The sequence below is a fragment of the Orcinus orca genome, chromosome 5, assembly GCF_937001465.1.
Source record: "Orcinus orca chromosome 5, mOrcOrc1.1, whole genome shotgun sequence".
Lineage (NCBI taxonomy): Eukaryota > Metazoa > Chordata > Mammalia > Artiodactyla > Delphinidae > Orcinus > Orcinus orca.
In genome coordinates this window covers 94,793,946-94,811,930 of record NC_064563.1, presented here as the reverse complement: position 1 = coordinate 94,811,930, position 17,985 = coordinate 94,793,946, and the positions used below count along the sequence as shown (strand labels likewise).

The following is a 17,985-nucleotide window of genomic DNA, read 5'->3' as shown; positions in this document are numbered from 1 at the left end:
TGCAGTTAAGTGGAAGAAAGTAGTCGTGCTTTGGGATTAAAGTCAGAGCCTTTAGGCTGTGTCCCTGTTTTGCCCCTTGATGACATTGGAAAAATTATGTAAATCTGAGGCTCCTCTTACTCAGCTGTAAAGTGGGCTTAATTATACCCACTTAACAAGATTGTATAATATTAAATAAATTAATATATGCAATACATGCTTTGCAAGTTACAACGTGGTTCATGATTGGGAAGTAGCAGTTAAAGTAGCCAGGAGGTTTTTAGAGCAACACTGATTTTTCTTATTAGAAAATACATTTAGAACTTATTAGTGAAATGTACCCAAATTTCATATTATAAAGAGCTTTATTATAATAATCAAAACAGAATTTCTTACATATGTCCGCAAAGTAACTTCCATCTTTGAAAAAAGAAGGTGAAAGAAAAAGTAGTGTGGGCATATGGGTAGCACTGTGTAGCCCCTGTTGTTGACTGTATATTCTGCCATTAACTCTTGCTGCTGTGACAAATCACTATGTGTATGAGTGAGGCAAACTCCCTCCTGCTTGCCCACTCTACATAATGCCGTTCATGTAAATATGGAAGGTCTGGTTAGATACTCGTTGCAAAGTACTATGGAGATTCCAGGTTAAAAGGAACTGAATTAATGAGAAATGGTCTTAGTAGAGTTAAGAATCTTGCTTAGGGGCAAAATGACACTAAATTTGAAAATTCAATACTTGAAAGACTGCTTCTCCCTAAAATCAGCTAATGCCATGCCTTAATGATGTAGAAGAGCTTCTTAAGTGATTTTCCAGGTTTATTTGGTTTATAATTTTTTATAGAGGAGCTTTTGTTTTCTTTTTTTTTGTTTTCAGTACGCGGGCCTCTCACTGTTGTGGCCTCTCCCGTTGAGGAGCACAGGCTCCGGACGCGCAGGCTCAGCGACCATGGGTCACGGGCCCAGCCGCTCCGCGGCATGTGGGACCTTCCCAGACCGGGGCATGAACCCGTGTCCCCTGCATCGGCAGGCGGACTCCCAACCACTGCGCCACCAAGGAAGCCCTAGTTTTCTTTATAGTATAACTCATTGCCTTTTTATTTAAATAGGATGCTAGAGGATAAAAATTCGGCCAGCAGAGGGAGCAGACTTATGTAAATTAGGTTGTAAGAAAAATATTACAGGATGCTTCAGTAAACATGTATTTTGTGGGCAATGTCCATTCTCATACTGTGCATTGAGAGAAAAATGGAAGGAAAGAAGACTGGATTTAGGGTCATCCTAAAACATCTAGCCATTTATATTCTCACTTTGGTAGTTTTCAAAAGGGAAAAAACACAAGCAAATGGTATGCAAATAGGAACTTGTTTTGTTAATTCTATGAAGAACTTTTTAAAACAAATATGAATTTAATACATTTGGTAAATTAACAAAAGCTTTCAGTACTTGGCACTGAAGTTAGAGCACATTCAGACCAAACATTTTAAAGGACTATAACACCTGAAAGGAATATAAATGGAATGTATAATGCTCTGAACAGGGCACTGTTATGACTCTGAATCAGCAAATAAGCACTTTTGTATCTTGTGTATTAAGTCAGAAAATTGGAATATATTTAAGGAAAAAATTTCACCAGGTGTGAAGCAAGTATAAAACAAATGGTTTTCTGCGTAGCTCTAAATGGAAACTATAAATGTATCATAGCTCCCTATGTATTCTAATTAATTTCCTTGGCAAATGTGCAGTCTGATATAACATCATTAAGTTAATGCATTTTCAAACACTTTCCATTAAATACATAATATATTCAAGACAGTAGTCCAAGCATTTGGGAATATATAGATAAGGAACGTCCTACCTTCTTAAAGTATGTGATCTGGTCAATGACAAGTTAACTCAATTCTGGTGTGCCACAGTGTAAAGCAGGTGGGCATTGCAGAAGCTAGGATAAGCTGTTTCAGTAAACACTGTAACTACTAAAATAAGAAATACCAATTCCTTTTTACATTGTGGAAAAATAGTTTTGCTTTGTAACCATTAAGACTGAGAAGTTTTGCTTTATTAAGTAAACTAAATTTAACTGTAACTTAAGATTATTTGCCATCTTTTTAGAGTAAAGAACAGTAGCTTAGGAAAAAGAAATTTCCATCTAGAGGTATCATAGATTGTTGATTCTTAACTAGAACCATTGTTTCTGGGTTGTCTTTTTTTAAGTTATAATTAGAGATCAGGATGGTTAAAGACATCCAGACCTTTTTATTAGTTTAGAAAACGTTTTAAGTTAATATAAATGAAAAAATAATTTTTAAAACTTTGATTATTTTAGATGGAGTTTAATATATTTGCTTTTAAAAATATGCATGCTCATTCTTACAATTTAAAGGGCTGTATGTAAACTGGTGCACAGGAGATTAAATAGTGTTCAGTGATGGGTACAGGAGAAAAGGGAATAGATAATTATTTCTCTTTATGAGGTCAAAATTATTCATTGAGTCATTTTGACATTTGTTGCCTAGAAACTAGAATTTCCAAACAAGTAAAATTGCCAGGTGTTCTGGTTTGGTAGTTTGAGAATGCTGTTTGAAGTTGGTGCAAGCAACTTCTGAGATGGAGGGTCACAGGGCAGGAAGAAAGAGCAAGGCATGGTGAGGAAGGAGCAGAAAAGAAGCAGTGGCAAGTGAGAAGCAATGAAGGTGACAGGAAGAGACCGCAGGGAGCAGACCCGAACAAGTGTTTTCCCACAGTGGGTCCAGCTCTGTGTCAGGCCCTGCAGATACTGTGGTGAACATTATACAGCCCTCGTTCCCTGTCAGAGCCAAGTGGGATATACAGAGGGAAACACACCGTTTCTTTGGGGGATGGATATCGAGTACAGGGTACTGTGGAGACACCTAAGAAGCACCTCTTTCTCAGACTAGTAAGGGCCAGTGGGGGCTTATGTGAGATCCGAGCTCCACTGGGAGGAGACAGTAGTACAGATGCTAAGAGGTGAGAGTCCCTGGTGAGTTCCAGGTGATGGCATGTAACACAGTGTAGGTAGAGCTTTAAGAGTGAGAATTGAGCAAAGAAACGTGAGCCGTAAAACTAAGTAGGGACGAAGAGCCTTGTGTGCTCTGTGAAGAAAGAGGTTCGGACGTCTTCCTGAGTATATTGAGGGACTGACTGTTAAAGAGATTCATGCAGGACAAGGGCATGAGCAGATATTTGTAGTGTGGAGAATTGAAGTCAGCATGGCTATAGATAAGAAGACCAGACCACTGAGCCAGTATGGGGGATGGACGGGAGCAGACCATACATGTAACAGGTGGAGGGGACAGAACGTGGTGAGAGGTTAGGTGTCAGGGCTAGGAGCCGTTTGCAATGATTTGAACTTACGGTGAGAAAGTAGCAAAGATAGTATATGTTTTCCAGATGTTTCTGTGAAAGGAAGGAATGTCTAGTTCCTAGGCACCATGCGGGCTCTGGCATATTTCCCACGGATATGGTGGAGACACAGGGCTGGCCCAGGCAAGGTGTTTTTCTCTGAGAGGCTAGAAATCAAAGATGTAAGCGTGAATTATTGAGGTAGAGAAGCCAAAGCCTGTGACACAGTTGGAATGAGCTGTGAATGCTTTCTAGGAAATTAATCCCGGGCTTTAGAACCAAGAAGATTAGGAAGGAAGTCAATACGGGAAGTGCAAGGTGGAGCCTGTGAACAGTCTTAGTACCAGACAGGCCAGTTCTTCCTGGCTGCTAGTTTCATGGCTTGGGGTTAGGCAGTCTCCTGGCCTGATGGCTGGAGGCCAATTTGTACCAAAAACGAGGACTAGCTAAAGGAGGAGGAGGATTCAGAGAGGGCCTTAGACTTGAGATTGTATACAGAGCGAAAGAGAAGTTCAACTACTGTGGATAGTTCATCAGTAGTTCATCAAAGAAACTGAAAGACTAATGGCCCAGGGTAGCAGGAAAGATGAGAAGCATAGACTGGGAGTGAGAGGAGAAGCTGACCTTGAAACTCTGCCTTTGAGATAGGGTAGAAGAAACAAGTTTTGAAATTGGTAGGCAAGGTGGGACTTTGGGAGGGTCCACATATGGAGACCTTTCTGTCAACCAGGAGGCAAAGACATTTTCTTAGAATGACTAGGATTACAGTGGGAAGGACAGTATGGAGAAGCTTGAGCTCTGGGGACAGAAGACCTAGGTTTGAATCCTGGCTCTGTCACATGCTGGCAGAATGGCCTTGGGCATATGCTGTTTAAGCTTTGTCATTCCCAGCTGCTTCCTGTATAATATATGACCATTATAGTTCCTTTCTCCAAGAGGTATATGGAGGATTAAAGAAATTAATTCATATACAGTGTTCAGCAAGTAGCAAAGGTTTAATCAGGTTAGTTATTATTAGGAGGCAGTATTGTATAATGGTCCAGAACCAGACTCCGAAGCCAGACTGGAGCCAGATACTGGTTCCACCAATTATGTGCTAGCAGTGTGACCTTGGACATTCTGTAATGTACAAACATAATGCATAGTTAATCAGGTGATCAGTAAATATGTATTCAACTTCATTGACAATAAGTGACTCCGTGAGCTTGTCTTCTTGTGCTTCAGCTTCTTTCCAGTGTGATAATTGTGTCCCACCATTTTGATACATATAATATTATTAAAACCTTTTTAACTTAACAAACTAAACAAGGCAAACTATATGTTATCTGTGCCTCAGTTTTTTTCATCCGTAAAAAGGAGATTATAATAGTACCTACCTCTTAGGCTTGTGGTGTGTTAAGAGAATTAATAAGTAGAATGCTCTTAGCTTCTGGCACATAGGAAGCAATATATACATAAGCATTATATATATAGAAGCATTTTATACATATATATATAACTATTATTACTATCCTTACTCATCATCATCAGTAGGGGTTGAGGAGAAACCAATAAGTTATAATGGGCACTGTGGGATTGGGTGGGACTAAGACCCGTCAAGACTATGAACGAGCACTGAAGACCAACCTGAGATTGGAAAAGTTTGTAGTAGTGTGAGACCACGGGAGCGGCTGGCAGCTTGGGGTTAGACTGGGAAAGAAAAATGGTTAGATGAGTTCAGAGTTGAGGTGAATTAGCAGACCAGTTATGATAGGAAAAGAGAGCTAGTGAGCTGAAGGTGCTATGCTATTGTATTTTGAGAGAATAATGAGAGTCAGTAACAAATAACCAGAGAGGGGAATAAAGCTATGAAAACATGTTCTTAGACTGGTACTGACAGCTGCTTGGAAGTGACTTAGATTTCATTATATTTATTACATCGCCTTGTCAATTTGCCTGTTTCTCCTCTCCCCTCCCGAGCAACCCTTCTGGGTTCTTATTTTTCCTTCTCTGCATATTTTCTTTTCAAGCCTTATATCTCTTCTGCCTTCTAGCAAAACAATGTAAAGAAACAGCATACTAAGAAAGCAGAGAGGTATTGTTTCTGTGTTCACTTCCTCATGTACTCCCTGTCTAACACTGGATGTTTGCTCTGACAGATCCAGAAAATATAGCATCTGGCGTGTTCTTTACCCTCAAGGGTCTCTGTGGGAGGAGTTCATATGGAATCATTATACATATATTGTACGGGAAAATGATGATTGTTATACAATCAAGTGTCAAAAAATATGGCACAGCCATGAAACGTGGGTGGCCAAAACCGGTGCTCAGGAAGGAAAGAGACAGGAGCTGGGTCAAATGAAGATAGCTCCTCAGAAATGGGAGTTCAGGGGGACTTGCACAGAAAGTGAGAATGGGTGTGTGGGGTACAGTGTGCAGGCCTGGGAGAGCTGAGGAAGCACAGGGCAGGTGCTGCCAGACAGGACGACACCAGCCCGGCAGGGGAGCAGAGGCGGCAGGGGCGATGGTTAAATGAGAGGTAAGGCTGTACACTTAACTCCCACAGTGCATAGCTCAACATGCGATCAATAAATACGCGTTCAGCTGCATTGAGAATAAATGAGGAAGAGACTGCCGTGAGTTTGTCTTGTTGTGCATCAGATTCTTGTCGGTGGGATAGGTATGTCCTAACAATATAATAAATGGATTAAAAAGAAAGCACCTTTGTTAATTTAGAAACTAAAAGAGGCAAATGTATTATGCTAAGCCTGTTGAAGGATAGGAATTTGGTGACTTTGTGATGAAGAATGTAAACGCCACCATAAAATTATAAGAAAACAGAGAGTTGGGCTTTTGGGGGAGCGTGGTGTGATGGGGAACATGTTCCACCCTGTTACTGAATTCCTTGTGTAAGTAGTTTTTCTTCCCTAAGTCACTTCTTTTGGTGCCTTATCTCTTTCAAGGTAGCTGTTGTTTCTGTCTGTAGCCTAGAGTAGCATGCATTTTGAGAACCATGTTAAGCTCTCCTAAGGCTAAATGTCATGGAGTTGTAAGTATCAGAGATCTTAGAATACATATTCCTTCATGAGAGAAGGACACAGGAACCAGAACTGCCAGTATAGCTAAGCCGTTCTTTAAATAGTGTGTGTCTTATTAATATTCATGAAGAGCATGTAGATAACATCTTGACAGAGTTAAAGTTTCAACTTGAAGAGCTACTGCTTTTCAATAAGGAGTGCATTTAAAGACACTCTGCATGAATAGAGTGACTGAATTGCTTCTAAAATGAGAGTATTACTTTATAGAAAGATATTTTTCATTTAATCTGTCTACAGTTTAAAATTGTCATTAGAATTACAATAAATAATAATTAGCACTTATAGGGCTTTAATCTTCAAAGAGTTTTAAAGTTAATCTAATTTAATTGTCGCTTGGAGTCATCAGAGATGTACACTTACTTTTCTGCTGTGAACCATTGAAAGTGTTCACTTTCCAACCCTTCAGTGCTCCCTTTAGGTAGTTCCATGGCTCATAAGCTATTTGTTCCATGGGAAATGCCCAGAGCATCAACAGATGGAAGGCTTTATATTAGAGCTTCTTGTCCTAGGTGTGCTTTTGGGCTCTTGAGTTGGGCTTCCTGCTTCTAGCGCCAGCTTCTCTGCTAACTGTGTGACCTTAGGCACGTGGCTTAACCCTCAGCTTCTTCAACTGGGATGCATAGTATAGTACCTGCCTCAAGGGTTCTTATAAGGATTAAATGAGATAATGAATATTAAGTATGAAGTGATTAGTATTTAATAAATATTAGCTGTGTATTAGTATTGTTTTTAAAATTATCCTGAGGAACAATTCATTCTGGGAAGTTGTGATATGTGGTTAAGTGTTAGGTGAGGAAATTATAAGCCATAAATACCCTTTACAGGGACTGCTGTGTACCAGGCTCAGTTTGAAGTCCTGGGCCAGAAAAGTAAGAAACCATGACACCTTCCCTCTAGAAGTTCACAACCTATCTTGTGGAGGATAGTGACTGAAACACCATGGTAAGTGCTTGACCAGCAAGCTCAAGTGTGATCAAAGAGCGATGGCATTTGACTTAAGATTTTCACAGAAAGCTTTAGAAGGGAAGTGATATATTACCTGGGCTTTGGAGGAGGATGTCCGTTTTGGCAGAAAGTGGGAGAATTTTAGGGAGTGCGCAAGGCAGTGGAAGCAAGGGGTGTCGAGAGCAGCGGCACTCTCAGAAGGTTTTAAGCAGGTTGGTCCAACTTGTGGGAAGCTCTAGAGCTACCGATTTACCACCATTTCTTTGCGCTGATTTTTCATCTTCTCTGTAGATCCGAGACAGCTCTAAAGCTTTACAGTCTTAGTTGGACCCAGGAGAGGCCTTACTTGAGGTTAGAATGCATGGCTGTCTGACAATGAAATTTCCTGGGCCTCCCTTACCTTCCCCTGTCTCATTTGGTCTGAATTTCCATTAATATGATTTGAATGGGATTTTATTGGACATTTAGGAAACAGTTTAAACTCTAAAATACCCCTGTGACACAGTTAAATTTACACAGTGTTTTAAAAGCTAAAGTGTACTGATTGCCTAAGTTGTGAGACAAGAGGAAAGACTAGAGGATCTTACAGAATTTATGACTATGCCAAGGCTCTGTTTCTGACTGTATATCACTCAGACAAAAGGAGAGAAATTTTCCGTCTTTCTTTTTCAGTTGCTGAGGCTGGAGGTTATATCATCTGGGAAGCATGTGGACCACTGTTAAATGGGAGTCCTCTGTGCTCTCTCTTGAACTGCATCTTAGGCTGAGTTAAGCGAGAACGTGCTGCCTGTTAAACCCATACTCCCTCTAAGAAGCTTGTGGGTAAAGGGAGGATTTACTAACATGGAGTGAGAACCTTCTAGATGCCAGGCTCTGTGCTGGGTGTTATATAAAAAGTGTTCTCACAGTAGAGCTATTACTTAGTTTTAATGTGTGGAAAGATCAGCAAGATGAATAACTTTACAACAAGCAGTTAGTGGCAGGAGGCCGGATTCTAAAGGAGGCCTGTTAGGCTCCAGTGTCCATTTTTTTCTTTTGTTAAACGTGGTATTTACTTTGTCCTGTTTCTTCTATGATATTTCTTCTTTAAATTTCTCATGAAGTTTGACCTCAGTAAAGGTCTTCATGAATGGACTTGCTGCACTTGAAGAATAAAGGTAAATGAAGTTTTTCCTAATTTATCACCAAGTTGATTTACATTTACATCAGTATTATGAGTACTAATTAGGGTAACTCATCTGGCAAAGAAAAGGGAACACATGGGTTGGTTTGTTTTTATAAGATAAGTAAATATTCAATACAGCTGACCCTTGAATGCAGGGGTTATATAGCTTTACAGTCACCTGCCTGTACCCATGGCTCCCCCATCTGTAGATTCAACCAACCGTGGATCATGTAGTAATATAGTCTGTTTTTATTGAAAAAAATTTGATGTATAAGTGGATGCTCACAGTTCAAACCCATGTTGTTCAAGGGTCAACGGTATTTTGGATAGGGACCTTCAGCCTCCATCGTTTGATAATCTCAGCAACATAATTTTATGATATTGAGTCTTTCAAGTACAGAGTCCACTGGTAGTTGAATAACCTGATTTGTTATTCTACAGTTGCCATGCAGAAAGGAAGAAGGACCCCTTTTGAATAAAGTCCCCCAATTGCTTCATTCATTACGTATAGATTGCTAGCTTAATTTGCTCATGTTCCAGAACAAGAAGCCGAACTTTATAATGTGTGGGGGGGTTTTAGTGGCAAAATAATTACAAAGGTAGCCCTCTGTTACTGTCAAAAATTAACAGAACTTAACAATTTTTCCTCCTCATTGTTGAAATAGGAAAAGCAATATGCTTGAGTCTCAAAATTCTGCCTTCTTTTTCCCTTTTCTTTCTCAAGATGTTTTTCATCTTTTCTTGCGTTCTCCTCTCTTGCTTTGTCATTACTTCTGAATGATAATCAGGAGCATCATCCCCTCCCCCCCTCCCCCCACACACACATTCTTCTGCCTTCTTTCAACAGTTTGAAAACAGATCCATGGTGAATTAAAAAGTAATCAGATAACTATAAGTTATTAAAATCTCTAGTTTATAGTTTGGGGTATTTCATGGTCATTAGGTCAGTTACACTTTTCTTGACTATTTTGTCCCAGGTTTACTATCTTCAGTTCAGCTTTCATTCATGCCAAAAATACTTACTTCCCCCCTACTTTGTTCCAGACTGTGCTAGAGGTTATCAATCTTACTTTTCGTACAGCCCAGGGGTTCGGTGGTTCTCACACAGAACATGCCGCCCTGGCCCGCATTCAGTGTGATACATAGTTTTCAGACCTCCTTTTTTCCCACTCTGGAAGAAATAGCTGAAGTCACAGGAATGAGAGAGATGGGGGTTAATTTTGAAGCCATTCTACTGTATAAAAATAGTGAATTATCACCATAATTTAGCATGGAGTTTCATATGGTTGTTTATAACAATTCTCACAACTGACTGATCTTGATGTTCTGATAAGCCAGATGCTTCTATATAAAGATAACTAGTCTTGGATCATCAAGAAAAAGGCCTAGTGATGGAGGTAGGATGTACCCAAATAATTGTAATTCAAGGGAAAATGTGGTAAGTGTTGTTAGCAATATAAGATCTTTCTATTGTATTTATGGAGATGGAGAGATTAATTGGGAGTATCAGAGAAGATATACATTATCGTAGTGCTGTAGCAGCTATGTGGAAAGAATCAGAACATTGAGGTGGGAGGAGGTGAACGTGGTTATTTTGAACCCCAAAGCCACATATACCATCCATTCATTTGATTCTTGATATTCTATTTTCTGTTTGAATATTGAAATTACACATAAATATGTGCAAAGGCACATACACTTAAACACAATTCACACATAATCAAATCGCATAATCAGAATCCTTGAGGCTAAATGATGTACTTTTCTCTAGGCACTGGCAGTCACTTTGACCTCTCCCGCTGATAACAGCTTGCCTGAAGTATAGTTTCCCATTAATTTCTTTTATTGTTTAAAAAATGTGTTATAAAATATCCGGTATTAAAACCCAGTATGGGTTTAATTACCACTCAAGCATCTCATCCTGAAGTGATTAATAAGCCACAAAAATAGCTGTTTCCTCTTCTCTCTATATAGCGTTGGTATTTTTAGAAATTGGGTTTTCCATGCCAAGTTTTATTTGTAGATAGACTGGGAATCGTGAAATGGTCTATCAATTCAAAGAAATCGTTGTTCCTTTATTATTTATTAAGAGCATACCAGATAACTAATTCCATTTAGAGTTTTCAATAACTTCTACTCTTGAGGCAGCCACATGAATCATGTAATTGCTTCAGATTCTCAGCAGAAGTTTCTTGCTAAGAAAACCACGGGAACATGTTTTTCTCACCTCCCCACCCTTTTTTTTTTTTTTTTTTTGGCTAGACACAGCTTTTAATAATGAGGATTTTATCAAAATGAAGATTATTAAAATGAAGATTTTATTGTAGTACAAGAAATAATCTGAACATCTATCAATCATGGAATAATTGAGAAAATTGTGATATGTTCCTATTTTGGAATATTATATAGTTATTACAAAATGAGGATGATCAAGGTGTATTGACTTAGAAGAGCATGATATTTTCAACTTAAAACTTTTAAATGGCTGTGTTTACTGATATATTTGTGTATAGAAAAAGGTACAGAATGATATTGTCCTAAGGATATTAAAGTTGGTCAAAGGATAGGAAAACAGAGGGGATGATTATTAACAGAAGAGAATCCAGAAGTAGACTTATACACATGTGGTAATGCAGTATAGGATAAAAGTAGCATTTCAAAGGAATGGGGGAAAGCTGGATGATTTAATAAATGGTTTGGAAGAGTTGGTTAGCTATTTGGGGAAAAAAAAAAAGCTAGATCCCTCCCTCACTCCTTTGTCAGAATGAATTCCAGATTGATCAGTTATTTACATGGTTTCTTTAAAATAATGAAGTCACGTAAGTTCTCAAAGGAAACATTAGTGAATATTTTTCGATTTTGAAGTGAAGAAGACTTAAATATGACCCCAAACTCAGAAACAAGGAAGGAAGATTAAAAAATTGCTTATGTCGTATTGTTTTGAAGGCTTGAGAACTAGATGAATATTGAAACTATATGTTCATGGATCCTAGTGTCAGCAACATGGCATTAAAAGTTTATTGATAGGGCTTCCCTGGTGGCTCAGTGGTTGAGAGTCCGCCTGCCGATGCAGGGGACACGGGGTCGTGCCCTGGTCTGGGAAGATCCCACATGCCGCGGAGCGGCTGGGCCCGTGAGCCATGGCCGCTGAGCCTGGGCGTCCGGAGCCTGTGCTCCGCAACGGGAGAGGCCACAGCAGTGAGAGACCCGCGTACCACACACAAAAAAAAAGGTTTATTGAAAAAAAAAAGTACTTTGCAAGTGTTTGGACCAATACAGATTTAAACTGACCAAAACGACCACCACCCTGTGATTTTGGCAATGGCATTTACGTTTGTAATTGTCAGCATGAACCATTTAAGTTGATGGCATTTAACTGTATTGTTTCAATTTTCACATGACTATGTATAAAGAGTAATGTGTATATTAATGTTACTTCAAATGAATGAATGAAAAATATTAAATAATTATGAGAAAGCAGGTAAGAAACTGTGTATAATTTACCTTTGGGCTGTGGGACTGGGCATGATGGAGAAGGTAAACCTCATTTTTTGTTATTTTCACCTTTATAATATAAATACGTAGTTTCTTTCATTGAGAAAAACTTTTTAAAATATTCACTGAAAAATAATTTAGAATTTTCGGCTTCTGAAAGATATTGTCAGATTCATAGCCTGACTATAGCCTAGCTATTTCAGCCAATCATCTTTTAGGGGAAAAAGGCCTAGAGAGCAAAACTTTGTTGCTCTCTAGGGCATATGTAATAGGGAGATGCACAGATCTTTGTGATTTGTTGTATCTCTAGGGCATATGTAATAGGGAGATGCAAAGATCTTTGTGATTTGTTGTATCTCTAGGGCATATGTAATAGGGAGATGCAAAGATCTTTGTGATTTGTTGTATCTCTAGGGCATATGTAATAGGGAGATGCAAAGATCTTTGTGATTTGTTGTATCTCTAGGGCATATGTAATAGGGAGATGCAAAGATCTTTGTGATTTGTTGTATCACAGGCGGGTGCAGAAGGGTGCTCATCCCACTAAGTGATTCATGCATAGACGGGATCCTTGGAGGCTGCACAGTTAGTTTTTGAAAAATGTGTGTCGTCTTATGAAATAGTTTTATTTTAAATCTAAAACACTTGATTCTTATAAAGCATTCATTTTACTTAATAATACTTCAGACTCATATTTATCATAGTATAGAATGTGAAATTCATGTAAATTATGATAAAATAGGAGCCATTGGAGAATGTAGGGAGGCCCACCTCTGTGAGCACCTTTGCTCCCCTGGGAGGCATCTTTCACATTCCTCTGGTGGAAAACTTTGAGAAACACTATTTTGAGTAAATACGAACAGGTGACAGTAACTTGTAATCATCCTGACACTTTATTTGTGTTTTGAGTTCTGAAGTTATGAAGTGGAAGGAAGCAGATTTCATAAAAGGCAAATTTTATTAGCAATTTAACCCACTAAAATGAATGTTTGATTATGTACTTAGTTCTTACTGAATCCAGTAAATGTCTAAGCTGGTAGATACTTTAATCATTAAAACTATAATACAGTTAAAGTTAAGGAAGCTAAATAAACTAATTTTAATCAAATTTACTTTCATTTCTCTGTTTCTCCTTTTTTTCATTACTACAGGTCACAGTAATGAAAGGCAGTAATAGAAATAAAGATCATTCCGCAGAAGGAGAAGGGGCTGGAAAACGACCAAAACGAAAGTGTCTTCAGTGGCATCCATTGCTAGCAAAGAAACTTCTTGACTTTTCAGAAGAGGAAGAAGAGGAAGACGAAGAGGAGGATATTGATAAGGTAATTTCCTCCTTTTATTGTAGAAGTTTTAAGTTTATTTGACCATTCATTCTGGAAACTGCAGTGAACCTGTGTGGTGCAAAGGAGGCGTTACTAGGAGTCTGTATAACTTGTATCCTAGTTAACTACTTAATCTACATTTTTATTCCAAATGTTGATGACTCTTAAAGTATCTGTAGTAGTAGTTTAAACTGAAACAGATCCTTCTTTTTTTTTTTTTTTTGCGGTACGCGGGCCTCTCACTGTTGTGGCCTCTCCCACTGCGGAGCACAGGCTCTGGACGCGCAGGCTCAGCGGCCATGGCTCACGGGCCCAGCCGCTCCGCGGCATGTGGGATCTTCCCGGACCGGGGCACGAACCCGTGTCCCCTGCATCGTCAGGCAGACTCTCAACCACTGCGCCACCAGGGAAGCCCCAGATCCTTCTTAAATAGTATTTCTGTCAATTAACTAATAATTTGCAGACAATATTCAAATGCAGTGAGTTCATAAAATTTGATGTGCTTACCTGCACCCACCTGTTGCTCCTGGCCTCTCTTTCTTCCCTCCCAGCCTAGCCTTGCCACCATAGGCAGGTTCAGAGCTGTTCAGGTTCTCATTTCTGAGGCCTCCGGGGCATCTGGCTGCTGTCACCCCTCCGTGCCTCTGTGCTCAGTCATTCCTCCTAGTCCCCTCCTCTGGTCTCACACTTGAGCAGCCGGCTCTTGCAAGAAAGCCACCAGCCATGCAGCTGACTTTAGAAAGCCACACGTCCCTTCAGATCTTGGCGTGACTGGTTCCTCCTCTTCATCATTCAGGTCTCAGCACAAGGACTACCTCCCCATCATCTCAGGTGTCCCTCCCACCCAGTGTGCATTCCACGTCTGAGGATTTCCTCCCTCACACTTCTTCTTATATGCCTTGTGTTTAGCTGTGCACTTGTTTATGTCTGCCTTCCTAGACTAGGCTATAAGCTCGGTAAGAGCAAGGGTCTTGCCCTTCCTGTCCTCTTCTCCTTCCTCAAAGCCTAGAATGGTGGCTGGCACAGAGTAGATTTTGAATAGTTATATGCTCAGTAGAAGAATAGATGAGTACTGGACTTCCCTGGTGGTGCAGTGGTTAAGAATCCGCCTGCCAGTGCAGGGGACACGGGTTCGAGCCCTGGTCTGGGAAGATCCCACATGCTGTGGAGCAGCTAAGCCCGTGCACCACAGCTACTGAACCTGTGCTCTAGAGCCCCCATGCCACAACTACTGAAATCCGCGTGCCTGAAGCTCGTGCTCCTCAACAAGAGAAGCCACTGCAGTGAGAAGCCCGCGCACCGCAACGAAGAGTAGCCCCCACTCGCCGCAACTAGAGAAAGCCCGCGCGCAGCAATGAAGACCCAACGCAGCCATCAATCAATCAATCAATCAGTAAAAAATAGATGAGTACTTATTTTGTGTCACTACAAATTTCATAAACATGCTTTTACTATTCTTCAGGCCTTCGATATCCGTTCAGTGTTTTGTCCTAGACTTGGGTCAGCTCCCTCTTCCACTCATCTCAGCAGGAATTATAAACATTTTTCCTGTTTCACAGACATCTTCTCTGGGTACTGTTTATGGTCTCCTCACGGTTGAACTTTTCTTCTCTTTCACAGAGGCCACCAGAAATGACTCCTTCAGCTTTCTCTACTTACTCATCTTACTCTTATCTCACTCCTTATCCATCTTTTCCTTTCCGTTTTCAGAGAAATGGTGTTATTCTTCCTGTATGAGGAAATTGCCAAGTTTATGCTTATGCTTAGTTTGATCTCTCTGACACATTTGCACCTGTTGATCACTTGGTCCTTGAAGCTGTCTGCTGTTTCCATGACAGCAATCACTCATTTCTATTCCTAACTTCCCAACTATACCATTCTGGTTCCTTCCAGTTGATATCCCTCCATTATTCTACCTTCAAATGTTGATGTTCTCTGGGCTTCTTATCTTAATTCCTGTCTCCACCCTGGACCTTTCTTCTAAACTCTGGACTTGTATTTCTGACTGTTTACTTGACATATCCACTTAGGTATCAAATCAGAATCTCAGTTTGAATGTGTTCAAAATGAAGCTGTCACTTTTCTCCTGCAAACCCCATCCTCCTACATCTTTCCTTTCTCAGTGAATGGCAACTCCAGCTGTCAAGTTGGTCAGACCTGAAACCTTGTCTGTTTTCTTTTGCTCAAGTCTCACATCTGTCCATCCATCAGTAAATTCTCAACCATACCTTCAAAATAGTTCTCAAGTTGACCCCTTGTTAGCAGTGTCACTACTGCTACCTTGATCCAAGCCACCACCAATGCTAGTGCAGATTATTGTATTCTGCCTCTCTCTCTGCCTCTGCTCTTGCCGTTCTACAGTCTGTTCTCAACAGAGCAGCCAGAGAGATCCTTCCAGAATGGCAGGCCAGTTGTGCTACTCTTCATCTTCATGAGGATGGGGAGTCTATACGCTCACTGTTCTGTCTGCATCACCTAGAACAGTGCCTGCTCCATATCAGGTGCCCAGTAAATAGTTATTAAGTGAAAGAATGAAGTCATCGAGTCCTGTTCTCTTTTTGGTCCACATTCAGAGATCTCACCCGCACCCTTGGTCTTACTTCTTTATATTGGTACATCAGTTCATTATCCCAACTGGGACTTCTCTGCTAAGAGCCACTTCACATTCTGCCACCAGATCTAACTTCTCTCATTTGAGAAAAAGTGTTCTCTGTTGTGTATGAAGGAATCTTGCTGCCAAAGTTGGAAACACTCTTCTTCCTTTTTCAACCTTTACATCCAGTTAGACACCAATCACTCTTGGTCCTACCTCATTAGTGAATATTGTTTCTGTTTTCAGTTCTCCATTCTCATGATTACTGCCTTGATTCAGCCCTGTCTCCATTCTCGCATGGACAGCTGAAATAAACTTTTAACTTGTTCCTCTAGTTTTGACTCTAGTTTTGCTACTGTAATTCATGCTCAACACTGATGACAGGAGTTCTCTCAAAATACAGATCTAACAATGTCTTTCCCCTGCTTAAAACCACTCATGGCTCTTCATTGCATCCAGCTGTGGTTTCCATATCCTGGTCCAGTGCTAGTGTTGATTTGTTGCAGTGTTACTTGGCCTCTGGTGAAAGAAAAATAGGTCCAGATACCTTTTTGTTTTAATTTAATTTATATATCATACATTTATTGATTTGTTTACTTACTTTTTGATTAGTTAATGTAATGAAACAGTTATAATATTAGATAGTAGTTAAAATTTTTTTTTAATGTTCATACTTGACAAAACAAAAAGTTGGTAATCTGTGTTGGTCCCCTCCCAAGGGTTTTTATTGATCCATGCAGTCTGAAGCCACTCATTTACAGGGTTAAATGCACATTTTTTTAATCTTTTTTTTTTTTAACACGACAGAGCACATTCTTCATGAAGTGGCCCATACCTTCTTCTGTAACCTTAGATTCCTGTTCTAATCTTTTATATACTGGTACTATTGAGCTGCATATAAGTGTCTGAACTATTGAGCTTTAATCTCTATTAGTTCCCCATGACTCCCCATTGACTACCCTACACGCTCTGATTCATCTTTCAAAAGTTAGCCCAGACCACACCTTTTCTAGGGAGACTTGCCTGTTCTCCTACCCATCTGCTAGTGCTTCATTACTGCACTGGTTCATTGTTGCAGTCATCATCCTGCTTTTTAATTTATTTGCTTATATATCTTTCTCCTCTCCCCAAACAGTGAGCTCCTTGGGCCAGGATTTGTCTTATTTATCTCAGCTCTTGGCTTGAGTTTTATAATTTAGTAACTGAATCAAAAGTTATTCTTTTCTGAAGGGAAACTATAATTACTTCCTCAACCTACGTAATACATTTTTTTATGCCTGATCTTTTTCTGTAGCTTCTTAGTTTCAGAATGCTAAATAAATATTCCTTGAAAACTCAAATCATTTTTAGTGATTGTACACATAATGAGGAAGATAAATCTGTATCCTTCACCCCCAGTAATAATCCCTAATGTATTTCCAAATCAAGTAGCTATGACTTCATGATTGTTCTGTACTATTTGTGTTTGAAGATAATTGATGGTTAATTAAATGCATGTGCAATACTTAATTTAAACTTAAAAGACTTTTAAAAACCATCTAATTGGATGAAGCTAGTGATTTGTCCTAGAGCGTCTGTAACAGTTGCCCAATAAACACGATATAAGAGAATGTGGTTGCCTTCTAGTAGTAGTTCTCGAAGTGTGATCCCCAGGCTAGCAGCATCAGCATAACCTGGCAACTTGTTAGAAATACACATTCTCAAGGCCCACTCCAGACCTACAGAATCAGAAGCTCTGGGAGTGGGACTTAACAATCTGTGTTTTAACAAGACCTCCAGGGATTCCAGTGCCCACTCATGTTTAAGAACTACTGCCCTACCGTGTAATGCAGTCTAACAACTACCTCGATCCTTCTTGATTTTAACTGTGAAGCAGCAAGTAAAGAAATGGTTTTAGTAAGCATACTGGACTTCTGTTCTTGGTCACACTGTCATATTTTAGCCTTAGAAGATACTTAACAATCCTGTTATATTCTGAGATTCTGTGATCAGAAATGTGCTTTAAGAAATGTAACCTGCAGCCATGCGCAGGAAGTATTGTAAGAG

At 39.7% G+C, this 17,985-nt stretch overlaps 1 protein-coding gene across 19 annotated transcripts in view; it reads left to right on the top strand.

Moving 5' to 3' along the window:
• Positions 1 to 17,985, top strand: part of BBX (BBX high mobility group box domain containing) — a 280,623-nt gene that overhangs the window by 169,815 nt on the left and 92,823 nt on the right. For all 19 annotated transcript variants that reach the window (XM_033432231.2, XM_004272082.3, XM_033432229.2 and 16 more), the window contains one exon: positions 13,176 to 13,346. In XM_033432231.2, the coding sequence (XP_033288122.1) occupies positions 13,185 to 13,346 (162 nt within the window). In that variant the 5' untranslated portion in view covers positions 13,176 to 13,184. The remainder of the gene's footprint in view (positions 1 to 13,175; positions 13,347 to 17,985) is intronic.